Here is a 21,879-nt window from a genome sequence, read left to right as displayed (position 1 = left end):
GAAGAACATCCAGATTTCTTCAAGATGATGAAACTGGCAAAATACCTGGTGTGTCTGAATATACTGAAGGAACACTTAGACAATGGATGAAAAAGTGGGCTCAATTACATAGAAAACTAAGGGTAGTAGGCAGAATTCTAAGATGACCACCCCACGTCAGATTCTCGGCCCCAGGTGACCTAACCATCCAAACATTTTAATCCAGGTACTGCTGTGAAGGAATTATGCAGATGTGATTAAGGCTCTAAAGCAGCTGACCTTAAAATACAGAGATCATCTAGTGGTCTGATCACTGCAGAGAAGTTTTACTAAAAAAGGTTGAAACAGCAAATATTTTGTTATACATATATATACTGACCACAATAAAATAAAGCAAGAGCTTTCTCTGACATTGCAAAGGGGAAAGTCAGATTCAAAGCATCAGAAGATTTGACACATAAGCATTTGAAGCTGGAGGGAGAGCCACATGTCAAGGACTATGGTTGGACTCTAGTAGCTAAGAGGGGCTCCCAGCTGAGAGCCAGCAAGTAAGCTGAGGTCTCAGTCCTGCATCTGCAAGAAACTGAATTCCTCCAACAACTTGAGAAACATGGAATCAGATTCTTCCCCAAAGCCTCTAGGGGAAAATTTAGTCTGATGCCTTGATTTCGCCAGTCAAGGCCCTGAGCAGAGAATCCAGATGTACCTCATCTGGACTTCTGACCTACAGAACTGTGAGCTAAAAATGGATGCTGTTTTAAGCTGCTAAGTTTGTGGTAATTTGTTACACAGCAATAGAAAAGTAATATACTAAGAAACAAAATTATTAAAGCAGGGGTGGGGTTTTGGGCGATGCTTGTACAAGAAAGAAATTTAAACATGACATGTATCTTAAAAAGCATTTATATAGTTGTAAAAATAAAAACACTAAATACTCATCTAACTTAAATTACACCATAACTACACTGGGAGTGTGGCAATGTGGGAAACGTGTAGGTGTTGGCTGGTAGGTAGGGGCTGTGAGTAGGAGTGACAGAGGAATATAAAAAGATTAAATCCTCGTCTCCTATACAAGGAAGTCAAGAGATAATGCCTACAATGCTTAAATCAAGGATGAACAATATAAGTCAGTTATTTACAGCTGAACAGGTAAAACCTAAGAGATCCGGCAGTAAGAGTCGAAAATGGGTTCTTCCATCACACAGGAAATGGAGAGAAAAAGGGGCAGGGTACTGCTTGTTTTCATAAAAAAATCTTCAAGAACTAACCCCATTAACTTATACACATGTAAAAGGGATTCATACATAACCCTCAGAACCCACTGGCATTGAGTGATTCCAGATCACAGCAACCCCAAGCGCTTCACAATAGCAATGTGCTCCATGGGGTTTTCAATGGCTGCAATCTTACAGAAGTAGACGACCGGGACTTTCCTCCACAGCACCACTAGGTGGATTCAAACTGCCATCCCTTCAGTTAGTACTTGAGTGCAAACCATTTGCGCCACCCATGGACCTGATTAATATAAAAACCTTAAAAAAATAAAGCACACCGTATATTCTCATGCCTAGTTGGCTTTACACATGTTGGTCGATTTGTCTAAAATATGCTTACAATTTCCATCCTTAAACAACAATTAATATCTCCTACTTAACACCAACACTCTTTGGGTACTACGTCTATTAAGAGGGCTCTGACGTTCCACCTTACCCTCCAGTCTGAGATACATAACATTCTATGTGCCCTTATAGAACTATGCTCTTACTGCTAAAAGAGCACTTAACATGACTGTTTTTAGCGATCCATCATCCCCTAGACAGCTACCTTCACAAAGAGCTTGCTCTATTCATTTCTGTATCCCAGGGCCCAGCACCATGTACTATGCACTGCATGTATTAACAAATGCTTATTGCATGAGTGAATGCCTATTTCCACTGAGGCCAACTACTGTAGGCTAGAAAATTTACCCTAAGCCAGTTTTCACCTTCCCCAGTCAAATACTATCAGACTCTGGTCCCCAGGTTTATAGAAAAAACAAAAAAGAAAAACATCAGTAGCTGCCTATTAAGTGTTATCAGCCAAAAGATGAGTGTTTTCCATAAAAGGCAATTTACCAATAAACCTTAGTATGATCTTCTCAAATTACAGAAAAATAAATTTTAAACTACAATCTCCGTTTTAATGTTAAACATTATATACCTTCCCCAAAAAGGATGATTACTTGCTTGGAACCTTACACCTTTGACCTACACAAATACAGAGAGAACCGACATAGCATAATTAAAGAAAAAGATCCTATACACTCCCAACATTCCATACGGGTTACTCTAGTCTCCTAACATTTCCTGAGGTAACTGTCTGAGGAGATAAAGAAGAGGGGGTGAGAGGTGGGTTTCACATCTCCCTCATAAAACTCCCAAGCTGAGTCTAAAAACACATTTTGGCAAAGAAAAAATATAAAATATCTAAGGATTAGCCTTTGTTCTGTTATTCACAGATGCAAACTAGGGCTAGCCACTTACCTTCTTTTAGCCTTTGACTCCTTATCTAAAAAGGGGATATAATCTTTACCTTACAGAATTCAAGAATTAAAGGGCAGAGAGGAAGAGTCAGATACTTATTAAATGCATCGCTATTAATCTATCTAAAACTGCCTCGTCTAGGAATTTGTAACCAACTGGTAAAAGTTATCCACATTTACAGAAAGAATGAGTTCACGTTTCAACAAAGTGTCCAGGTGCCTGGGAAAGGTTTTTTAAACAAATGTTATTCAGAAAATTTTAGAGTAAGAATTCTCAATTTAGAGGCAGATTCCTACCCACCTCACCCCACCCCCACTGAAAAATCTCTTAAACTTCAGGAGAGGTCAGAAGAATTATTTGAGCTTCCCTGCACTGAGATAGTCTCACTCTTGGTCTTAAGCTCCTTCCTCACTATACTCGCACTGTCAGGCTATATTTCACTTCAGCAGTTCTAATGAGAAGTACAGTCCAGTTCTCTCTCTCAAGTTTCGGGTTTCTGTCTACCTGCTACACATCCCCAACACTTCAAAGTCAAAACATCTGAAATCAAATTCACCCTTCTCTTCTCAAAAGCAACTCATCTGTTTTCCTGCCTTCCCAATTTATGAAAGGAAAATTTTTTATTTAAAGTCAATTAAAAAAAGGTGGGCATAGTGAGTAAGTTTACGCAGAAAAGCCCTGAATATCAGGGAAACTGCATGCAAGGTACAACGAGCTAAACAAATCATGACAGTCTATCATCACCAGAAACAACTAATGTAAAAACTCATTTAAAGAAAAAGAAAATACTCTTTGGATGTCCTCAAAAAATATTCAAAATAAACATAAGAAAGTTGTTCTTAAGAGTTTCCAGATCACACATGAAAAAACATAAGAGTAAAACATGAAATCTTTCACAAATCACTGGAAACAATTAAAAAAAAAAAAACACGAGACTAAGAAATTCTGTGGAGAAGTGACTTACCTGAACAAGATGAATTAGTGTTGTCAGAATAGCACATCTCAGCATATTGTGTTCTTCACTCTGCTTCCAAAGAAGAGGCAGATACTGTACCAAACATCCTACATATGGTCGGATCTATCACACAACAGAAACAGGGCAAGGAACAGAATTTTATTACTAAAGAAGGCGATTTACTTCAAGAAACACTGACAACAGCACTATAAAATCCCAGGCAGCAAATATTTAATATTTATAGGATGCAATGTATTAAGCATATATCCTTTTAAAGATAAATCAGAGATTAACTACAGACACAGGCCTCTTTGGTAAATGTTTCTAAGCAATTTTAAACAAAGTACCACATTTATTTAATGAACAAAAACTCAGGAAATATAAAATATAGTGAAGACGGTCACTTCTTTGGAGATTATTAATAGGAAATGCTGTTATATCCTGATTCCTTTTTAATAAAACAGCTTACCTAACCAGCAATTACACTAGGTTTTAAAAAGAGCCAGCAACAATTATCTGATGGGCATCTTCTAAGTGTTAGGCCCTGTAGGCAAAGCACTGGAAAGAAAAGGGTGTAAAGAAAAACATATAAACCCGAAAACACAAAAAGATCACAGCAATGATAAAGGTGTACATAAGCTGTAGTCGAAACACAGGAGAAGGAAATCATTTTCAAAGGATAATACTGTTAAGCCCACTATGGATTAAGTTAACCATTTAAAAAATATATATCCTGAAGCCCAATACAGCTTGACAGTGAATTTCTTGAAAAATAAAACAGATCTGAACTGAAGCTGGACAGCTCTTCTGCTCCAGGCTTAGAACCACAGTATTTGAAACTGCTCTGACAAAAAAAATCTTCAGTGATGAAACGGAAATATTACATCTTCACAGCTTCAACACTACCTATTTCAATCCAATGGATTATTAAAAAAAAAAAAAAAAGATTCCAAAAAAGGTTACTGTTTTCTTATTCTGCTTCTGAAATATCATATACTAAATGAGTAGCAAAAAATATGTAAGATTTGTCTTCCCTCCTGCAGGTCTGAGGATTGCAGAAGATAAATATTTGCTCAAATATTTCAGTGAGATAAAACTGAATATTAACAGGCGCTTTAATTACATTACCTTATTTTCAAAATTTGAACCATACTGTATTTTAATAGTTAGTACTTACTGAGCACTTACTCAGTTTTGCTAAGTGCTCTATCTCAAAGATGACTCCAATTAGCTGATGAAAGCAGACCAATTAATACATGAAAACTGAGGTTTCAAAATAAGTACCTAACTCTTTCATACCCAACTATAAACAGCATGTAACAGAACACTCTACTGATAAGGAAAATAAGCTGGTTTTGAACAAATAGGGAATAAGGAGTGGCAGAAGGGAAATATATGTTATGTAAAACCAAAGTACCCAGTTACATTTTAAATATTGTAAAAAAAAAAAAAAATTTATGTTTCAATCCTAACTATTCATTAGAATATATGATGTTCTAAATTAAAATTAATGCTTCTAAAACATTATTTCAAAATTCACCAATAGAGTCACTGTGGAAAAAGATTTTTTAAAAAAGGCTGGGGTTTAAAGAAGACCAGAGTAGTAACACAACAGCAAAACGTTCCAATAGGCTGAGTACATAATTGGGACAACTGGGGAAATCTGAATACAGGCTTGATATTAGGTAATAGTATCGCATCAATGTTAAATTTCCTGAGTCTAAACACAGTATTATGGTTCCAGTGCAAGAGGAATATACATCTCCTAAGAAGGAGAGTCTAATACCAGGGTAAAGTATCATGATGTCTGCAACTAAAGCTCAAAGGGTTTAACAACAAAAAGTCTATATATGTGCATAGATACATAGTAAATGTGGTAAAATGTTAGTAACTAATCCATCTAGGCAAAGGGTGCATGGGTGCTGACTGTTCTGTTTTTATAACTTTTCTATGTGTTTGAAATTTTCAAATGAGAAGATGTGAAAGAAAAAATATTACCCATAGACAATTCTGAAAATAATTACCAACCACAGTTTTTTGATAGGCCAATTATCAATTACTTGCATAATATTTTAAAAACAAATGGAATTAAGAACGTTTATATACATCAAGCTAAATAACACTAACACTACAATAGAAGTTTAGCAATCAGTGTAGCACAACTGAGGTGAAAACATACATTAAACGTACTGATCTTTTGGTACCCGCCCCCCCGCCAAAAAAAAAACAGAATGGAGGGAGTATTATGCGTATTCTGGTCTCATTAGTTAGTTCACATGTAAGGAGATCTCCACTTTCCTTCACAATCTATTACGGAAAACACATGAAAAATCAAGTATGTGACATTTTAACAAATGTTTTAACAAGGGTTCCAACCCCATGGGGTTTCAAAAATATTATAAATTCCTGATGATGCGTCCTCTTTCAGACACAATTTTCAACAGATATTTAATATTCCACACAGGCTTTTATTATTTTCCATTAGAAAGCACAAGTCCAAGACTGTCTGCCTGACATCATGCCTGATCATTTCCATCTTTTTTCTAACTACATCATCATTACAGGATCTTTGTATTGGGATAATTTAATTGTACATCTTCACCTCCTTTTTCAAAAAGTAGACAAATATAATATTCAGATAATTACACACTATGGTACAAAGCTAGTAACTTCACTAAAACTTAAACTATTTTGTGTCAGAAAGCACTACTGTAAGATGGCTCAAAGTGTCTGCAAACTAGTGGACAAAAATCCAACGTAGCATACGGAAGATTATTGTAGGGTATATAAATGATGGGTTTGTTCAAAGGTTAACACAGGAAAAAGTCCAAGAATGAGACTGCTGAAAATATTTTTCTTAACCATTTCTTATCTTAGTCCGAGTTCTGAATATAAAAATTATTACTGGATAACTACATCTTATTATTACTTACTGATGATACTGTCACCTGAGCTGCTTAAGCTATTTGTGTTCTGAAGAACAGAGTGTGGATAGAAATGCGAAAGCATTTTTAAATTTACTAACCAAGAAGAATTTGAAACTTTTGAGGTAAAAGGTTTAGTTAGAGGTTTACAGAGACATAAGTAAGAAACTTCATTTCTACACAAAGAAAAACAATTTTCTTTAAGAAAGTTCCACTAGCCAAATGATATCCAAATAAAATTATAAAAAATTACCAAATTTGTTTTCATCAATTTTATATAAATAATAATTTTTGCAGTTGTACAGTATTCTAAAGCATACTGGATATCTATAATAATTGAAATAATTTCAAATTATCCATGAAACATTGTGAAATAGGTGAGCTCAGGATTATCTTCATCATTTTATACATGAGGAAAAAAAGGTTAAAGACCTTGCCCAAGCTAAATAGCAAAGTCAGGGACTTGAACTGAGGTCTTCTGGATTGCAAAAGCAGAATTATGAGCCTGAAAAGTATAAGCTTTTGAATAAAGATAATAAAGTTAGTTAAGATGATGAACTGTCAAAATCCTATAACACTTAAAGCAGGCTCAATTGTCAGAATTCACTAACAGCAAATCCAAGAGTAGACTTCAAGTCTGTGGACTCCAAATCAATTATCTTTCACCAATATCTCACAGATTCACCTTAGTGCTTTTCAAACAAGGATATGCAGTGGTGAACTAGGGTATAAGAAGCCACATGATAATTACAGTGCAGCTTCCCAGATTATCAATTTGTCCCAAAGATTAAAAATGATTAGGAAAGCTGAAAAATTTAACCGTCAAGAACTCTAAAAATCAAAACCAGACCCACTGCCAACGAGTCAATTCTGACTCATTATATTTATATTAAATCAAACATGGATATAATGAGGACTGGACTGAAAACCTAACTTAATTTTTACAGTAAAAATAGCAGACTTCTAAGAAAATTTATGTTTGCTGCCATACACCTGTGGGTATGCCCTTAAACACACTGAATTTTTATAAGTATTATTAAGTGTAAACAGGGTTTGCTAAGGGGTAGAAATGTCTGCTTTCTAAACATCTTTATCTTGCTGATGCAATTTTTTAAATCCTAATTTTCTTAGTGATTTTATTATTAAATCTCAAGAGTATAAATGTCAGTTTTGAATCACATGTAACTAAAATCACAACCTATAACTTGGAAGCATCATAATAAATGTTTTAAGTTTTAAACAATGTAGGTAAACCAAAGAAAGTAAAGATGTTAATGAATTGTACATATACTCTACTCACCTTTCTGACATTTATTTTCATGTTTTACAACAAAATTACCTGTATGTTGACTCTTTCGATCACACAAGAAAGGACATGCAAAACATGCATCTTTGTGTCACATTCTGTAACTTGCTGCAGTAACTGAAAAAGTAGCGTGAACATGGTTTCCAAATACTGCAGATAGGAAATAAAAGGTTCAGAATAGAAACGTAAAAACCTCTACATACATGCAGACAGAAATAAAATTAAATCATAACATCAAAGCAATAAAAACCAAACAAACCGAAAGCTAAAACTTTTAGCATTCAAAGTGTTCAAGCTGCCGATATTTAAGACAGTGATTTTCTTCATTGCTGCAAAATGTGTCTGTTTTATAAATAACATTTTCAGAAGAAAACTGTCTAAACTGTGTGTTTCAACATTACACTGCTAAGTAAACTGTTTACAGTGTCTTGTCATTGCTCTTCAACATATGCCTGTTGCCAATCACAAAATGTTTTGTTTTCAAGGCTTACTAATTAAAGCAAAAAGAATATCAATTACTGCACTCACATGCCAGCTGTCTGCGGCCCTTTACATATGCTGCATGGATCTATATACATTTATATAGATCATATACTTGTTATTGTAAGAATGGTGGTCTGCTATTAGGAAGCAGAAAACAAATACCCAACACTATGAAAATTACGTTAGGAAATAACAAATTATAAGCTGCCAGATACTTTCATAAAACAAACATTTATTCTTTCAGATATTCAGTTCATTTTTATACAGATTCCTAAAATACACTTCTTTCATCCAAATATAAGACAGATTCTTTTATTAAAGAAAAATCACTGTTCTACAAGTTTCTCCATCTATGGCCCCTACAAGAAATACAGACATCATACAACTTTCTTCTCACCTAGTTCTCTTAAAAAGAACACACACTTTCACCCCAGTTTTATTGACATATTTAACAAGCGCTTACTGAGTATAAATTATGTGAAAACACCATGCTAGGTGCAGGGGGTATAGTCAAGAATAAAAAAATTAGAAAGACTTCATATTCTGCTCTTCGAGAAACTTGCAATCTAGTGTATGATACAAATATATATAAACAAATAATACAGGTGGGTAACCTAAGGAGTAAAAAGTAACATATATACACAAAACCAAAAAACTGATGTTTTACAATTGTGAGAAAAGAAAAAGTTTAGGAGTCAACTTCAAAATAAATGACAAGATAGCTAACATAAATCAACAGAATAAACAGTGAACTGAGCAGAACAATCATTGATAGACGTTAATGACCTCAAAAGAATCCAATATACTTTTAAACTGAGCTTTAATAAATAACAGATATATGTTACTTGCTATAAAATAATATAAAACTTCATGTTCCAAAGACATAAGCAAAAATTCTTTTAAAATCTGAAAATAAGTATTCTTACCGGTAGGAACTGATCAGTTCGAAATTCAAAATCATCAACAGGTGAAGAGCAGTTAAGGAATACTGAGAGCTAATATATGCAGTTTATCAAGATAAAGTGTATATAAAACAAATATAATAAATCAATCAAAATTATATTTAAACTATCCCATAAAAAAATTTCACAAAATAATTCTCAATTTTAAAGTGCTATTAACTAAATTCTCTGTGATGAAGTATTTTTTTAGATTTCTTAAAGGATATTTAACTTCAGAGTTGTAGCTGTTTCGATACGGACCTAAAAGAATGTACAGCATAACTTTTTAATCATTCTAGAATTATTAAACATCATTAATAGCAAAAGGAAAAAACTTATTCCAAATCAATTTTTTTCATTCTTTTTGTTAACATTAAAGTCACAGAGCATGTTAACATCCAGAAATACAAGATAATCCCCTTATTTTACACTAAAGCCTAAAAATATGAGGTAGTGTCTAGTCCCACCCTTCTCTGTTTCACAGAATTTGCTTAAGAAGCCTTTAATCCAGTGGGTACATCCGGGAAGAAAGATCATTTGTCATAGATGTGTAAAGACGGTGGGACTGAGAATAGCATGTAGATGATGCCAGAAGAAGAGGAACAGGAAAGCAAGGTAGTTTTGGGGAAGCTAGGAAATATATAAGTGAAAGGCGAGGGAAGAATAAAACAGGAAGAAAAGAAGAAAGAGGGAAAGAGAAAGAGCATTAATTCTCATCTATAACCTCAATTACAGTAAATCTCTGAAATACTCAAAAGATATACCCTGAGATCTTCTAAATTCCCAAGTTCACATATACAGAAATATGTAGGTGTCTGTATCATATAGGTTTGTACAAGCTCCTGACCCTCTCAAATCATATTTTCTTTATGAATCAGCAAGATACCTGGGCAATTCATAACAACATTATCTCCTCATCTTTCAGGTTTTACTCCTGACTTGATCAGCATTTTGGTACTGGCTAACACTTACAATTTCTACTTTAAGTAACGTGATCCCAAGCCACAACTAAATTCTGTATTATACTCTTTAAAATAAATCTAAAACTCTTATATACTGGTTCGGAGTCATTACTTTCTTAGATGCTATTCTCCCTACATCTGTAATAAAAAAACACCAAACCAAACCTGCTGCCATTGAGTCAATTCTGACTCATAGGGACCCTACAGGACAGAGAAGAACTGCCCCAAAGGGTTTCCAAGGAGCAACTGGTGGACTTTAACTGCGAACCTTTTGGTTAGCAGCCATAATTCTTAAGCACTACACCACCAGGGCTCCACATCTGTAACAGCAATTGGTTTTCTCTTTGCAACCATTTACACACAAAGAGAGAAAGTTTTCATCACTTTACAGGAGCTTCTGAGGTCTTCAGATGCTGATTAGACACATTCACCAAACGTTAAATACTGCCAAATCCACACCAAGGAACATAACCACACAAATGACAGGCCACAAACATTCTGAAGAAAGATGAACACCATTTCTGAATTTGAACTTTAACACAGGATAAACTTTAAAAAATAAGCTATTTTAAGACATTTAGGCAACATACCACTAAATCTTGGTCTTGAAGTAAGTTACAAATTGCCTCATATAGCATTGGTCTTAAGTCAGACTTGAATTTCACAGAAACCCACTGACCAATGAGCCAGATCACCCTGCGTCGCAATGGCTTATACCTAAAGAAAAGTCATGAAATAAAAATGTTAAATAATTTAAGAAGCCTATTTCACTGAGTGCTTTTAATCATTCTAAATCAAAATGTAATAAGAAATGCAATACCCATTTTTTACATAAAAGTTCAAAAGCTACCTCTAACTGTACCATAATATAAAATATTAACAGTAAATTTCCAACATAAGTGAAAATTCTTAGGTAGATATGTTATAGCCCTGATTCTTTTGCATTAAAGAAATGTAACATAGATGTGTACATAAAAACTAAGTCCATTTCTATTCCTCAAGTAACCAAAAATAGATAACCAGAATATGTGTAACTAGCTAATACCCAAACCTAAGGTTGGAGGGGACCGAAAAAGTCATAATAAAGGAGCTCCAATATGTAACCATTCCATTCCAATTCTGTTAATTCCATAAAGATTATTTTCAGAACACTGTGAGAGACCTCAAGGCTTATATATAATATTCACATGACCTTAACAATAATTTCACCTAAACTTTCTAACTTTACAGGGGGTAATCAATACAGAATATAACTAAGATTATCAAGCATAATGATATTTATAAAAAAGTATTTTTTTTTTCTTTTACTATGGTCAATTTTGCTAAGGTAAATAAAGGTTCTTTAGGTATGCGTCTTAGTCATCTAGTGCTGCCCTAACAGAAACACCACAAGTGGATGGCTTTAACAAAGAGAAGTTTATTCTCTGGCGGTGTAGGAGGTTACAAGTCCAAACTCAGGGTGTCAGCTCCAAGGGATGGCTTTCTCTCTGTCGGCTCTGGAGGAAGATCCCTTGTTATCAATCTTCCCCTGGTCGAGGAGCCTCTCAGGATCAGGGACCCAGGTCCAAAGGACACACTCTGCTCCCTGTCCTTTCTTGGTGATATGAGGTCCCCAACTCTCTGCTTGCTTCCCTTTCCTTTTACCTCTTGAGAGATAAAAGGTGGTGCAAGGCCACACCCCCAGGAAACTCCCTTTACACTGGATCAGGAATGTGACCCGGTAAGGGTGTTACAATCTCATCCTAATCCTAACATAAAATTACAACAATAAAATGGAGGACAGCCACAGAATACTAGGCATCATGGCCTAACCAAGTTGATACACTTATTTTTGGTGGGACATACTTTAATCCATGACAGTAAGGAAGTTAAATTATCTGTTTCCAAGAATTTCACATACTAAATTCCCTCCACGAACAACTGCCTCCTTTGCCATGAGACCAGAAAAACTATTACTGAACATTTTGATCAAAGATTCTATACAAGAATCCTGATCGAAACAGGGAAAATGTAAAAGAGAATTGCAAATTATCATGGACTCAGACTTTCTGCAGCCATGGAGGCTAGACAAACCCCCAGAACTACTGCTGTGAGATAATCTTTAAACCTTAAACCGAAAGTATCCCCCTGATGTCTTCTTCAAACCAAAAAATCGTTTAGCTTAGCTTTTTTTTTTTTTAGTGGAAGGTATCTGCCTTGAGCATTGTGCTCTTTTGAGAACTACCTGTATGGGATCAAGTTGACAGAAGCAACTCAACAGTCTGGATGGGAACCTCAGGAGTGAGTGAGTTTGTATTGGTAGGGGAGGAAACAACTCAGAGGAGGGTGAGAATGGCTGCACGACTTGAAGAATGTAATCAACGTCACTGAATTGGACATGTAGAAACTGTCAAATTGGTGTATGTTTTGCTGTGTATATTCTCAACATCAAAATAAATAAAATATTAATAAAAAAGAATTCTACATACTATTTCTTGATATTATATAAATTTAAGTGGCAAAATGATATACATTTATATTCTGCATGTAACACGACATTGTTTAGAAAATTGCAACCTTAAACAACTACCAAGCACTAGAAAGAATCATCATTAAAGTTGAAATATATACGGACAAGTGTTTTCTGCCTTCAAACACTTTATAACACACCTAAAAAAATTAAAGAACGCAAAGATACATGTATACTAGGGTTTTAGAAAAGTTAGAGAAAACAAGGGGAGATGGAATTTGAGCAATCCTTTAAAATAAACATTATTGGAAGATACAATTGGTCTCAGTCCACATGGAACAAAGGAGAATGAAGAACACCAAAGACACAAGGTAAGTATGAGCCCAAGAGTTAGATGGGCCACATAAATCAGAGACTACATTAGCCTGAGACCAGAAGAACTAGATGGTGTCCGGCTACAACCGATGACTGTCATGACAGGGAATACAACAGAGAACCCCTGATGGACAGGAGAGCAGGGGAATGCAGATCCCAAATTCTCGTAAAAAGACCAGGCTTAATGGTCTGACTGAGACTAAAACGACCCCAGAGGTCATGGTCCCTAGACCTTTTGTTACCCCAAGACATTAACCATTCCCGAAGCCAACTCTTCAGACAGGGATTGGACTTACTAGACTAGGAGACAGAAAATGATACTGGTGAGGAGTGGGTTTCTTGGCTCAAGTAGACACATGAGACAATGTAGGCAGCTCCTGTCTGGAGGGGAGATGAGAAGACAAAGGGGGACAGAAGCTGGCTGAATGGACACGGAAATACAGGGTAAAGAGAAGGAGTGCGCTATCTCAGGGGGAGAGCAACTAGGAGTATATAAACCCACTGCCGCTGAGTCAATTCTGACTCATAGCAACACTATAGGACAGAGTAGAACTGCCCCATAGAGTTTCCAAGGAGCACCTGGCGTATCTGAACTGCTGACCTTCTGGATAGCAGCCATAGCACTTAACCATTATGCCACCAGGGTTTCCAGGAGTATATAGCAAGGTGTATATAAGGTTTTGTATGACAGACTGACTTGATTTGTAAATTTTTACTTAAAGCACAATAAAAATTAAAAAATGAAAAAAAAAAAAAAAAAACAGGTTTGTAAACAGGGGCTTTCCTTATCATTTACTTATGGAAGTAAATGAATAAACGTTATTCATTCAAGGAATCTTTGTTGAGTACCCACAATATAGCAGACACTGTGCTTGGTACTGGAGCTATAGAGATGGGCCCCCCAGAGGGCTGACAGTGTAGCAGAGGAGGCATCATAGAGAAACATTTCCAGGAAGCGTGATAGGTGCTGTTCTATGGGTAACCCAGGCCCCATTTCTGAGAGCGAGACAGAGACAGAGACAGAGAGAAGAGAGAGCAAGAAGTTCCTTAGCTCTTAATAACATTCTAGGTCCTGTTCTGGTGCCTCCTGTTGATAAACCATCCCTCTCTGCCCTTATGCTGGGAGTGGTGCAAACAATTAAGAGCTCAGCTGCTAACCAAAAAGTTGGAGGTTCAAGTCCACCCAGAGGCATCTTGAAAGAAAGGCCTGGCAATCTACTTTAGAAAAATTATCCACTGAATACCCTATGAAGCACAGTTCTACTCTGACACACAGGGCATTGCCATAAGCTGGGATTGATGCAACAGTAACCAGTTTGATGTTTTTTTTGTCTGTCTGTTAATTAGATCATATCAGAGCAGGGTGGGGTCTAAATCTAATCACTTCTGAGTTAAAAAGAGTATATTACACACGGAGGTACATACACACGGGGGAAAGACACACCACATGAGGACTGTCTACAAGCCAAGGAACTAAGAAACACCTGGGATCACCTACAAGAAAGGAATTGACATGGCTGAGACCCTGATTTGGACTTTCAACCTCCAGAACTATGAGACAATGAATTTCTGTTCTTTAAAGCCAAAAAAAAAAAAAAAAAGATAAACATTATTGGGCAAAAAATGAGAAAATGTCATTTCAAGGGACAGGAACTTTTTGAACAAAGTCAGAGAGGTGGAAATAAACGAGACTTAAGAAAAGCACGGAAACCCTGGTGTCGTAGTGGTTAAGAGCTACAGCTGCTAACCAAAAGGTTAGCAGTTCAAATCCACCAGGCACTGCCTGGAAATTCTATGTTTCTGTCCTATAGGGTAGCTATGAGTCAGAATCAACTCGGAGGCAACGAGCTTGGTTTTTCTTTTTTTTAAGTAAAGCATAATTTTTAGACTGAGACCGTTGGGATTACCACACTGAACTCTCTCTTCTGGATAAAAAGAATGACCCCCAGGAAGGTACATTCCCAGGACACAGTCACTTCAGGGCAGAGTCAAGATTAGATGTCAGTTTGTTCCTCAAAATATGGTCTCTGGACCAGCAGCTCGCTAGAAGTACAAAATCTTATGCCCAGACCGAATAAATCAGAACTCGCATTTTAGCAAGATCCCCAGGTGATTCATACACACACTAGTTTAAGAAACAATGGTCTAGACCAGCTCTGTCAACAGAAATATAATGCAAGTCAAACGTGCAATTTAAAAATTTTTAGTACCCTCACTAAAATAAAAAGTAAAATTTTAATATTTTATTTATCCCAACATAACCGAAATACTATCATTTCGCAACATGTAATCACTGCATATTTTACAGAGCTTCAGTTTTTAAATTTAAATTAATTAAAATTCAGAAGTCATTTCCTCAGTTGCACTAAGCATATTTCAAGTGCTCAATAGCCATACATAGCCAATGGCTAAAGTGCTAGACAGTACAGGTCTAAATTAAATAGCCTCAAGGGCTTAAAGATAATCAAACCACAATGTCTATCTCCTCACTGAAGTTTTCTCCCCATCAAAGACCCAATAACCCCCTGAGGGCAGAGGGAGAGTCTATCTTATTTTGCCACTGGCTGTACAGGACCTGGCAAATTCCAAGTGCTAAAAATATCTGTTAATCGAATAAATGAATAGAGAAATAGCTACTTGCTGGTCAAAACTACTTTTTACTTATAAAGAATCTCCAGCTCTGTAACTCTGACATTAAATATTTATAAAATGATCCACATATGGGTGGAATCACAGGCCTTCTATTCATTTATTAATGTACTCAACTAAGGTAGTCATCTATTATGACACGCTAGGTATACAGGGCCACTGATAAATGAGTCAGAATCAGCTGGACAGCACACACTACAATTCTGATAGGCACTAAGTAAACAAAAGTAAATAAACAGAACTGCACATTTTATTTAAAAAAAGCCATCTGGAATATTTTTTTAGTGTCTAATTTTAAACTCCTCAACATGTCTGTCAGTTTGTCATACTGTGGGGGCTTGCGTGTTGCTGTGATGCTGGAAGCTATGCCACCCATATTGAGATACCAGCAGGGTCTTCCATGGACGACAGGTTTCAGCTGAGCTTCCAGACTGAGACGGACTAGGAAGAAGGACCAGCAGTCTACTTCTGAAAAGCATTAGCCAGTGAAAACCTTATGAATAGCAGCGGAACACTGTCTGATATAGTACTGGAAGATTAGCCCCCCAGGTTGGAAGGCACTCAAAAGATGACTGCCTCCTCAAAGTAGAGTCGACTCTAATGACACGGATGGAATAAAGCTTTCGTGACCTTCATTCGCTGATGTGGCACATAACAAAATGAGAAGAAACAGCTGCAAACATCCATTAACAATCAGAACCTGGAACGTATGAAGTATGAATCTAGGAAAATCGGAAATCGTCAAAAATAAAATGGAACACATAAACATCGATATCCTAGGCATTAGTGAGCTGAAGTGGACTGGTACTGGCCATTTTGAATCAGGCGATCATATAGTCAACTTGAAGAGGAATGGTGTTGCATTCATCATGAAAAAGAACGTTTCAAGATCTATCCTGAAGTGCAATGCTGTCAGTGATAGGCTAATATCCACACACCTACAAGGAAGACGAGTTAATACGACTGTTATTCAAATTTACGCACCAAACAATAGGGCCAAAGATGAAGAAATAGAAGATTTTTATCAGCTGCTACAGTCTGAAATTGATTGAACATGGCGATCAAGATGCATTGATAATTACTAGTGATTGCAATGCGGAAGTTGGAAACAAAAGAAGGATCAGTAGTTGGAAAATATGGCCTTGGTGAGAGAAACAATGCCAGAGATCGAACGATAGAATATTGTAAGACCACTGACTTCTTCATTGCAAATACCTTCTTTCACCAACATAAACGGCGACTATACACATGGACCTCGCCAGATGGAACACACAGAAATCAAATTAACTACATCTGTGGAAGAGACAATGGAAAAGCTCAATATCATCAGTCAGAACAAGGTCAGGGGCCGACTGCGGAACACACCATCAATTGCTCCTATATAAATTCAAGCTGAAACTGAAGAAAATCAGAGCAAGTCCACGAGAGCCAAAATATGACCTTAAGCGTATCCCACCTGAATTTAAAAGACCATCTGAAGAATAGATCTGATGCACTGAACACTAGTGGCTGCAGACCAGACGAGTTGTGGAATGACATCAAGGACATCATCCATGAAGAAAGCAAGAGGTCACTGAAAAGACAAGAAATAAAGAAAAGACCAAGATGGATGTCAGAGGAGACTCTGAAACTTGCTCTTGAGCATCGAGCAGCTAAAGCAAAAGAAGAATTGATGAAGTAGAAGATTTCAAAGGGTGTCTCGAGAAGACAAAATCAAGTATTATAATGAAATGTGCAAAGAGCTGGAGATGGAAAACCAAAAGGGAAGAACACGCTTGGTGTTTCTCAAGCTGAAAGAACTGAAGAAAAAATTCAAGCCTCGAGTTGCAATAGTGAAGGATTCCATGGGGAAAATATTAAACGACGCAGGAAGCACCAAAAGAAGATGGAAGGAATAGACAGAGTCATTATACCAAAAAGAATTAGTCGATATTCAACTATTTCAAGAGGTGGCATATGATCTGGAACCGATGGTACTGAAGGAAGAAGTCCAAGCTGCTCTGAAGGCATTGGTGAAAAATAAGGCTCCAGGAATTGATGGAACATCAATTGAGATGTTTCAACAAACAGATGCAGCGCTGGAGGTGCTCACTCGTCTATGCCAAGAAATATGGAAGACAGCTTCCTGGCCAACTGACTGGAAGAAAAAAAAAAAAAAGATCCGTATTTATGCCTAGTCCCAAGAAAGGTGATCCAAATGAATGTGGAAATTATAGAACAATACCATTAATATCACACACAAGCAAAATTTTGCTGAAGATGATCCAAAAACGGCTACAGCAGTATATCGACAGGGAACTGCCAGAAATTCAGGCTGGTTTCAGAAGCGGACGTGGAACCAGGGATACCACTGCTCACATCAGATGGATCCTGGCTGAAAGCAGAGAATACCAGAAGGATGTTTACCTGTGGTTTATTGACTATGCAAAGGCATTCAACTGTGTGGATCATAACAAACTATGGATAACACTGTGAAGAATGGGAATTTCAGAACACTTAATTGTGCTCATGAGGAACCTTTACATGGATCAAGAGGCAGTTGTTCGGACAGAACAAGGGGATACTGATTGGTTGAAAGTCAGGAAAGATGTGTGTCAGGGTTGTATTCTTTCACCACACCTATTTAATCTGTATGCTGAACAAATAATCCGAGAAGCTCGACTATATGAAGAAGAACGGGGCATCAGGATTGGAGGACGACTCATTAACAACCCGTGTTATGCAGACGACACAACCTTGCTTGCTGAAAGTGAAGAGGACTTGAAGCACCTACTAATGAAGATCAAAGACCACAGCCTTCAGTATGGATTACACCTCAACATAAAGAAAACAAAAATCCTTACAACTGGACCAATGAGCCACATCATGATAAACGGAGAAAAGACTGAAGTTGTCAAGGATTTCATTTTACTTGGATCCACAATCAACAGCCATGGAAGCAGCAGTCAAGAAATCAAAAGACACATTGCATTGGGCAAATCTGCTGCAAAGGACCTCTTCAAAGTGTTGAAGAGCAAAGATGTCACCCTGAAGACTTAGGTGCGCCTGACCCAAGCCATGGTATTTTCAATCGCATCATATGCATGTGAAAGCAGACAATGAATAAGGAAGACCGAAGAAGAGTTGACGCCTTTGAATTGTGGTGTTGGGGAAGAATATTGAATATACCATGGACTGCCAAAAGAACGAACAAATCTGTCTTGGAAGAAGTGCGGCCAGAATGCTTCTTAGAGGCAAGGATGGTGAGATAGTGTCTTACATACTTTGGACATGTTGTCAGGAGGGATCAGTCCTTGGAGAAGGACATCATGCTTGGCAGAGTACAGGGTCAGTGGAAAAGGGGAAGACCCTCAACAAGGTGGATTGACACAGAGGCTGCAACAATGAGCTCAAGCACAACAACGATTTTAAGGATGGCTCAGGATAGGGCAGTGTTTCGTTCTGTTGCGCACAGGGTCAGTATGAGTCGGAACTGACTCAAAGGCACCTAACAAGCAAAAAGAACAAACAAATCTGTCTTGGAAGAAGTACAACCAGAATGCTCCTTAGAAGCAAGGATGGCAAGACTGCGTCTTACATACTTTGGACATGTTGTCAGGAGGGGTCAGTCCCTGGAGAAGGACATCATGCTTGGCAGAGTACAGGGTTAGCAGAAAAAAGGAAGACGCTAAACGAGGTGGATTGACACAGTGGCTGCAACGAGCTCAAGCATAACGACGACTGTGAGGCTGGCTCAGGACAGGGCAGTGTTTTGTTCTGTTGTGCACAGGGTTGCTATGAGTCGGAACCAACTCGATGGCCCCTAACAACAACAATTTTAAACTAAGAAATAATTTATAAAACTTTATCATTTATGAAACTCTTTTTATTTTATATGGATATATATAGTTTAGAAAACTGTTTAAAAAATAAAAAAATAAACCTTTGATTTTAGTCATTCAGCACTTAAAACAATGAGGCAAGTTCTTAAATGTATATAAAACTTATGCATGGGGCAAAATTCTACTAAATGTCAGAAGGATCTATACTGTTGAATTAAAACTCGTTAGCTTGTCGCCTTTCAGTCAATTCCAACTCATAGCGACCCTATGGGACAGAGTAGAACTGCCCTATAGAGTTTCCAAGAAGCGCCCGGTAAATTAGGCATCTTGATAAGAGCCTAAAGTGTGTTCAAAATGCTTTGGCCACCTCTCCACTCTCTCCCCAAATACTTGCCATATGCTGTCTGTGATCCCAAAGCAGTTACCATTTGTACACGTTATTTTAGTTGGTTTTTCAATTCTGACAACATGCCCAGATCTTCCTAAGTCTCCAAATGGTTTCCTTTTGTGCATATTGTCTTCCTGGGTCCCAGAGACCTCTATTTTTCCTTTCCATAACGTCCTACTTCTTTTCTCCTGCAAACTATCTTATATAGCATCAGATACTTCCTAGGTGTCACAATTCACATTTGAAGTAAAATAACAAAACAGTAATCTGTTTTGCTTACTTATCAGTTATGAAATTCACAGGTCTATTCCTTTCTACACTAGCCACTACCTGCTTAGTCATACTGTGATTTTTTTTAAAGTGTAATCAATTTTAATGCCATATCTTCCTTAGAAAATTAATAAGGTGAAGTAAGTATGTAACAAAACAAATTTTATACTTGCCTATTGTGAATGACCTGTAGTTCTGGAAGAAGTTGGTTTTTAAACCACTGATCAAAATCAACACTGTCAAACAGCTCGTAAGCAGCTAATCCCACAGCATTATACACTGAGGAGAAAAATTTTTTTTTATTTAGATACAGGACTTTTAGTCAATTATTATATCTTATGAATAGAAAATGCTAAATGTCTTCATGTAAAAGCTAAGCATTAGGGACTATTTTGAAATACGTAATATGTAAGTAAAGGGAAATATGCAATGTTAATCATGGAAATTATTTATATAGACCATTTTAGAACATTATTTAAGTAATTTTACTGTTTTTCCTAAATACTCCCTAGTGCCTTCAGAAACAATAAAATTCTTTTAGAAATACTTAAGTCAAATTCAAAAGTTTCCAAATGGATGTGATATTATCTGACTGGCCCCTGCTTATCTCTCTCCAGCCTCCTCTTTCCACCATTCCACAACCCCTTAACCTCCATGTTCTAGTTTAACCAAAGAACTCGACTCAAAAAGTTAGCTGTACTTTCTCCTCTTATCTTCAAGTCTTTGTACACACTGCTCCTTCTGCCTGGAACCCTCTTTCCGCACCGTTCCCTTTCACAGCTAACTCCTGTTTCCTGTGTTCTCACATTAGACTTCTCCAGCAGCCTTTTCCTTAGCACATGAAAACTAACTTGTATTTTTCCACAGCACTACCTGATTACTACCATTGTCAGCATGAATCATCCTGTTCTATGTTGTAATTAATTGTATACTTACTCAGTTATTTACCCCACCAGATAGCTGCTGTTGTAGCTAGGCTTGTACCCCATCTCTCCATGCCCAGAACTTGCCACAAAACAGACTCAATCTATTGAACAAATAAATGTTTCTAAATCGCTTAAGTTTAACATACCAGCATCTTTGATTAAGAGTGCATTCATATCTTCCACATTGGTGGGCCCTGAAAAGATAAGCATCAGTAAAAGTAAATAAAACTAATCTTTAAACTTAAAAAAAAGTACTTTTTATTTTAAACTCAACTTGTTTAGTTTTCTAATCGTATATAACATATTGGGGAAACGACATAACAATAATTCTGTAACCTACATAATACTCTTTCCTCTCCAACTCTTGCCTTGTCTCAAGGTGTTAGATGCAGTAAGAAAACTGAACAGATTTAGTCCAGCACACAGTGATCTATCCCAGACTTTGACCTTCAGAATTGCTCTGCAATCTTTTTATTCATTTCTTGTTGACCTATCACAGTGCCCCCAGGGCTATCCTAAACATATTTAATTCCTTCAACCCCATAATTTTCACAAATTGGCACTGTCCCTTACTTCAGCGGCCATCCAATACCCTAAATTTCCCTATTATCCACAGAAAATATTCAGCTTTGCTCTGTATTTTTTAGGAAGTAGCACTCCTCAACTGGATCTGGGAACTAGGCAGTCACTCCCTGTGTTGCTTCCCATTTAACAGTGCCCTGGTCTTTATCAGTGCCAATCTCTCTTCAAGTCTTACTACATCAACTCTCCTCCCTCTCTTCAGCTCTTCTATTTCTTTATCCTCTTACTACTACAAACAAAATCAGAAATCTCCTGTCCTGCAGGAACTTCTCTATTGCTGTCATTTCTTTATATCACCACTCAATCCTTGATTCCTTACAATTTAATTCCTAACCAATCTGACAATT

General features: G+C 36.9%; 1 protein-coding gene across 2 annotated transcripts in view; it reads right to left on the bottom strand.

Annotated features, from left to right (window-relative positions):
* The window catches only part of IPO11 (importin 11), a 244,644-nt gene that overhangs the window by 128,325 nt on the left and 94,440 nt on the right, over positions 1-21,879 (bottom strand). For both annotated transcript variants that reach the window (XM_049864207.1, XM_049864214.1), the window contains exons 14-20: positions 21,097-21,144; positions 20,198-20,303; positions 10,663-10,789; positions 9,338-9,371; positions 9,096-9,136; positions 7,720-7,836; positions 3,466-3,579 (exon numbers count right to left, since the gene is read on the bottom strand). In XM_049864207.1, the coding sequence (XP_049720164.1) occupies positions 3,466-3,579; positions 7,720-7,836; positions 9,096-9,136; positions 9,338-9,371; positions 10,663-10,789; positions 20,198-20,303; positions 21,097-21,144 (587 nt within the window). The remainder of the gene's footprint in view (positions 1-3,465; positions 3,580-7,719; positions 7,837-9,095; positions 9,137-9,337; positions 9,372-10,662; positions 10,790-20,197; positions 20,304-21,096; positions 21,145-21,879) is intronic.

This window comes from Elephas maximus, chromosome 2, assembly GCF_024166365.1.
Source record: "Elephas maximus indicus isolate mEleMax1 chromosome 2, mEleMax1 primary haplotype, whole genome shotgun sequence".
Taxonomy (NCBI): Eukaryota; Metazoa; Chordata; class Mammalia; order Proboscidea; family Elephantidae; genus Elephas; species Elephas maximus.
The sequence above is the reverse complement of the archived record's forward strand: the minus strand, read 5'-3'. Positions and strand labels throughout refer to the sequence as shown.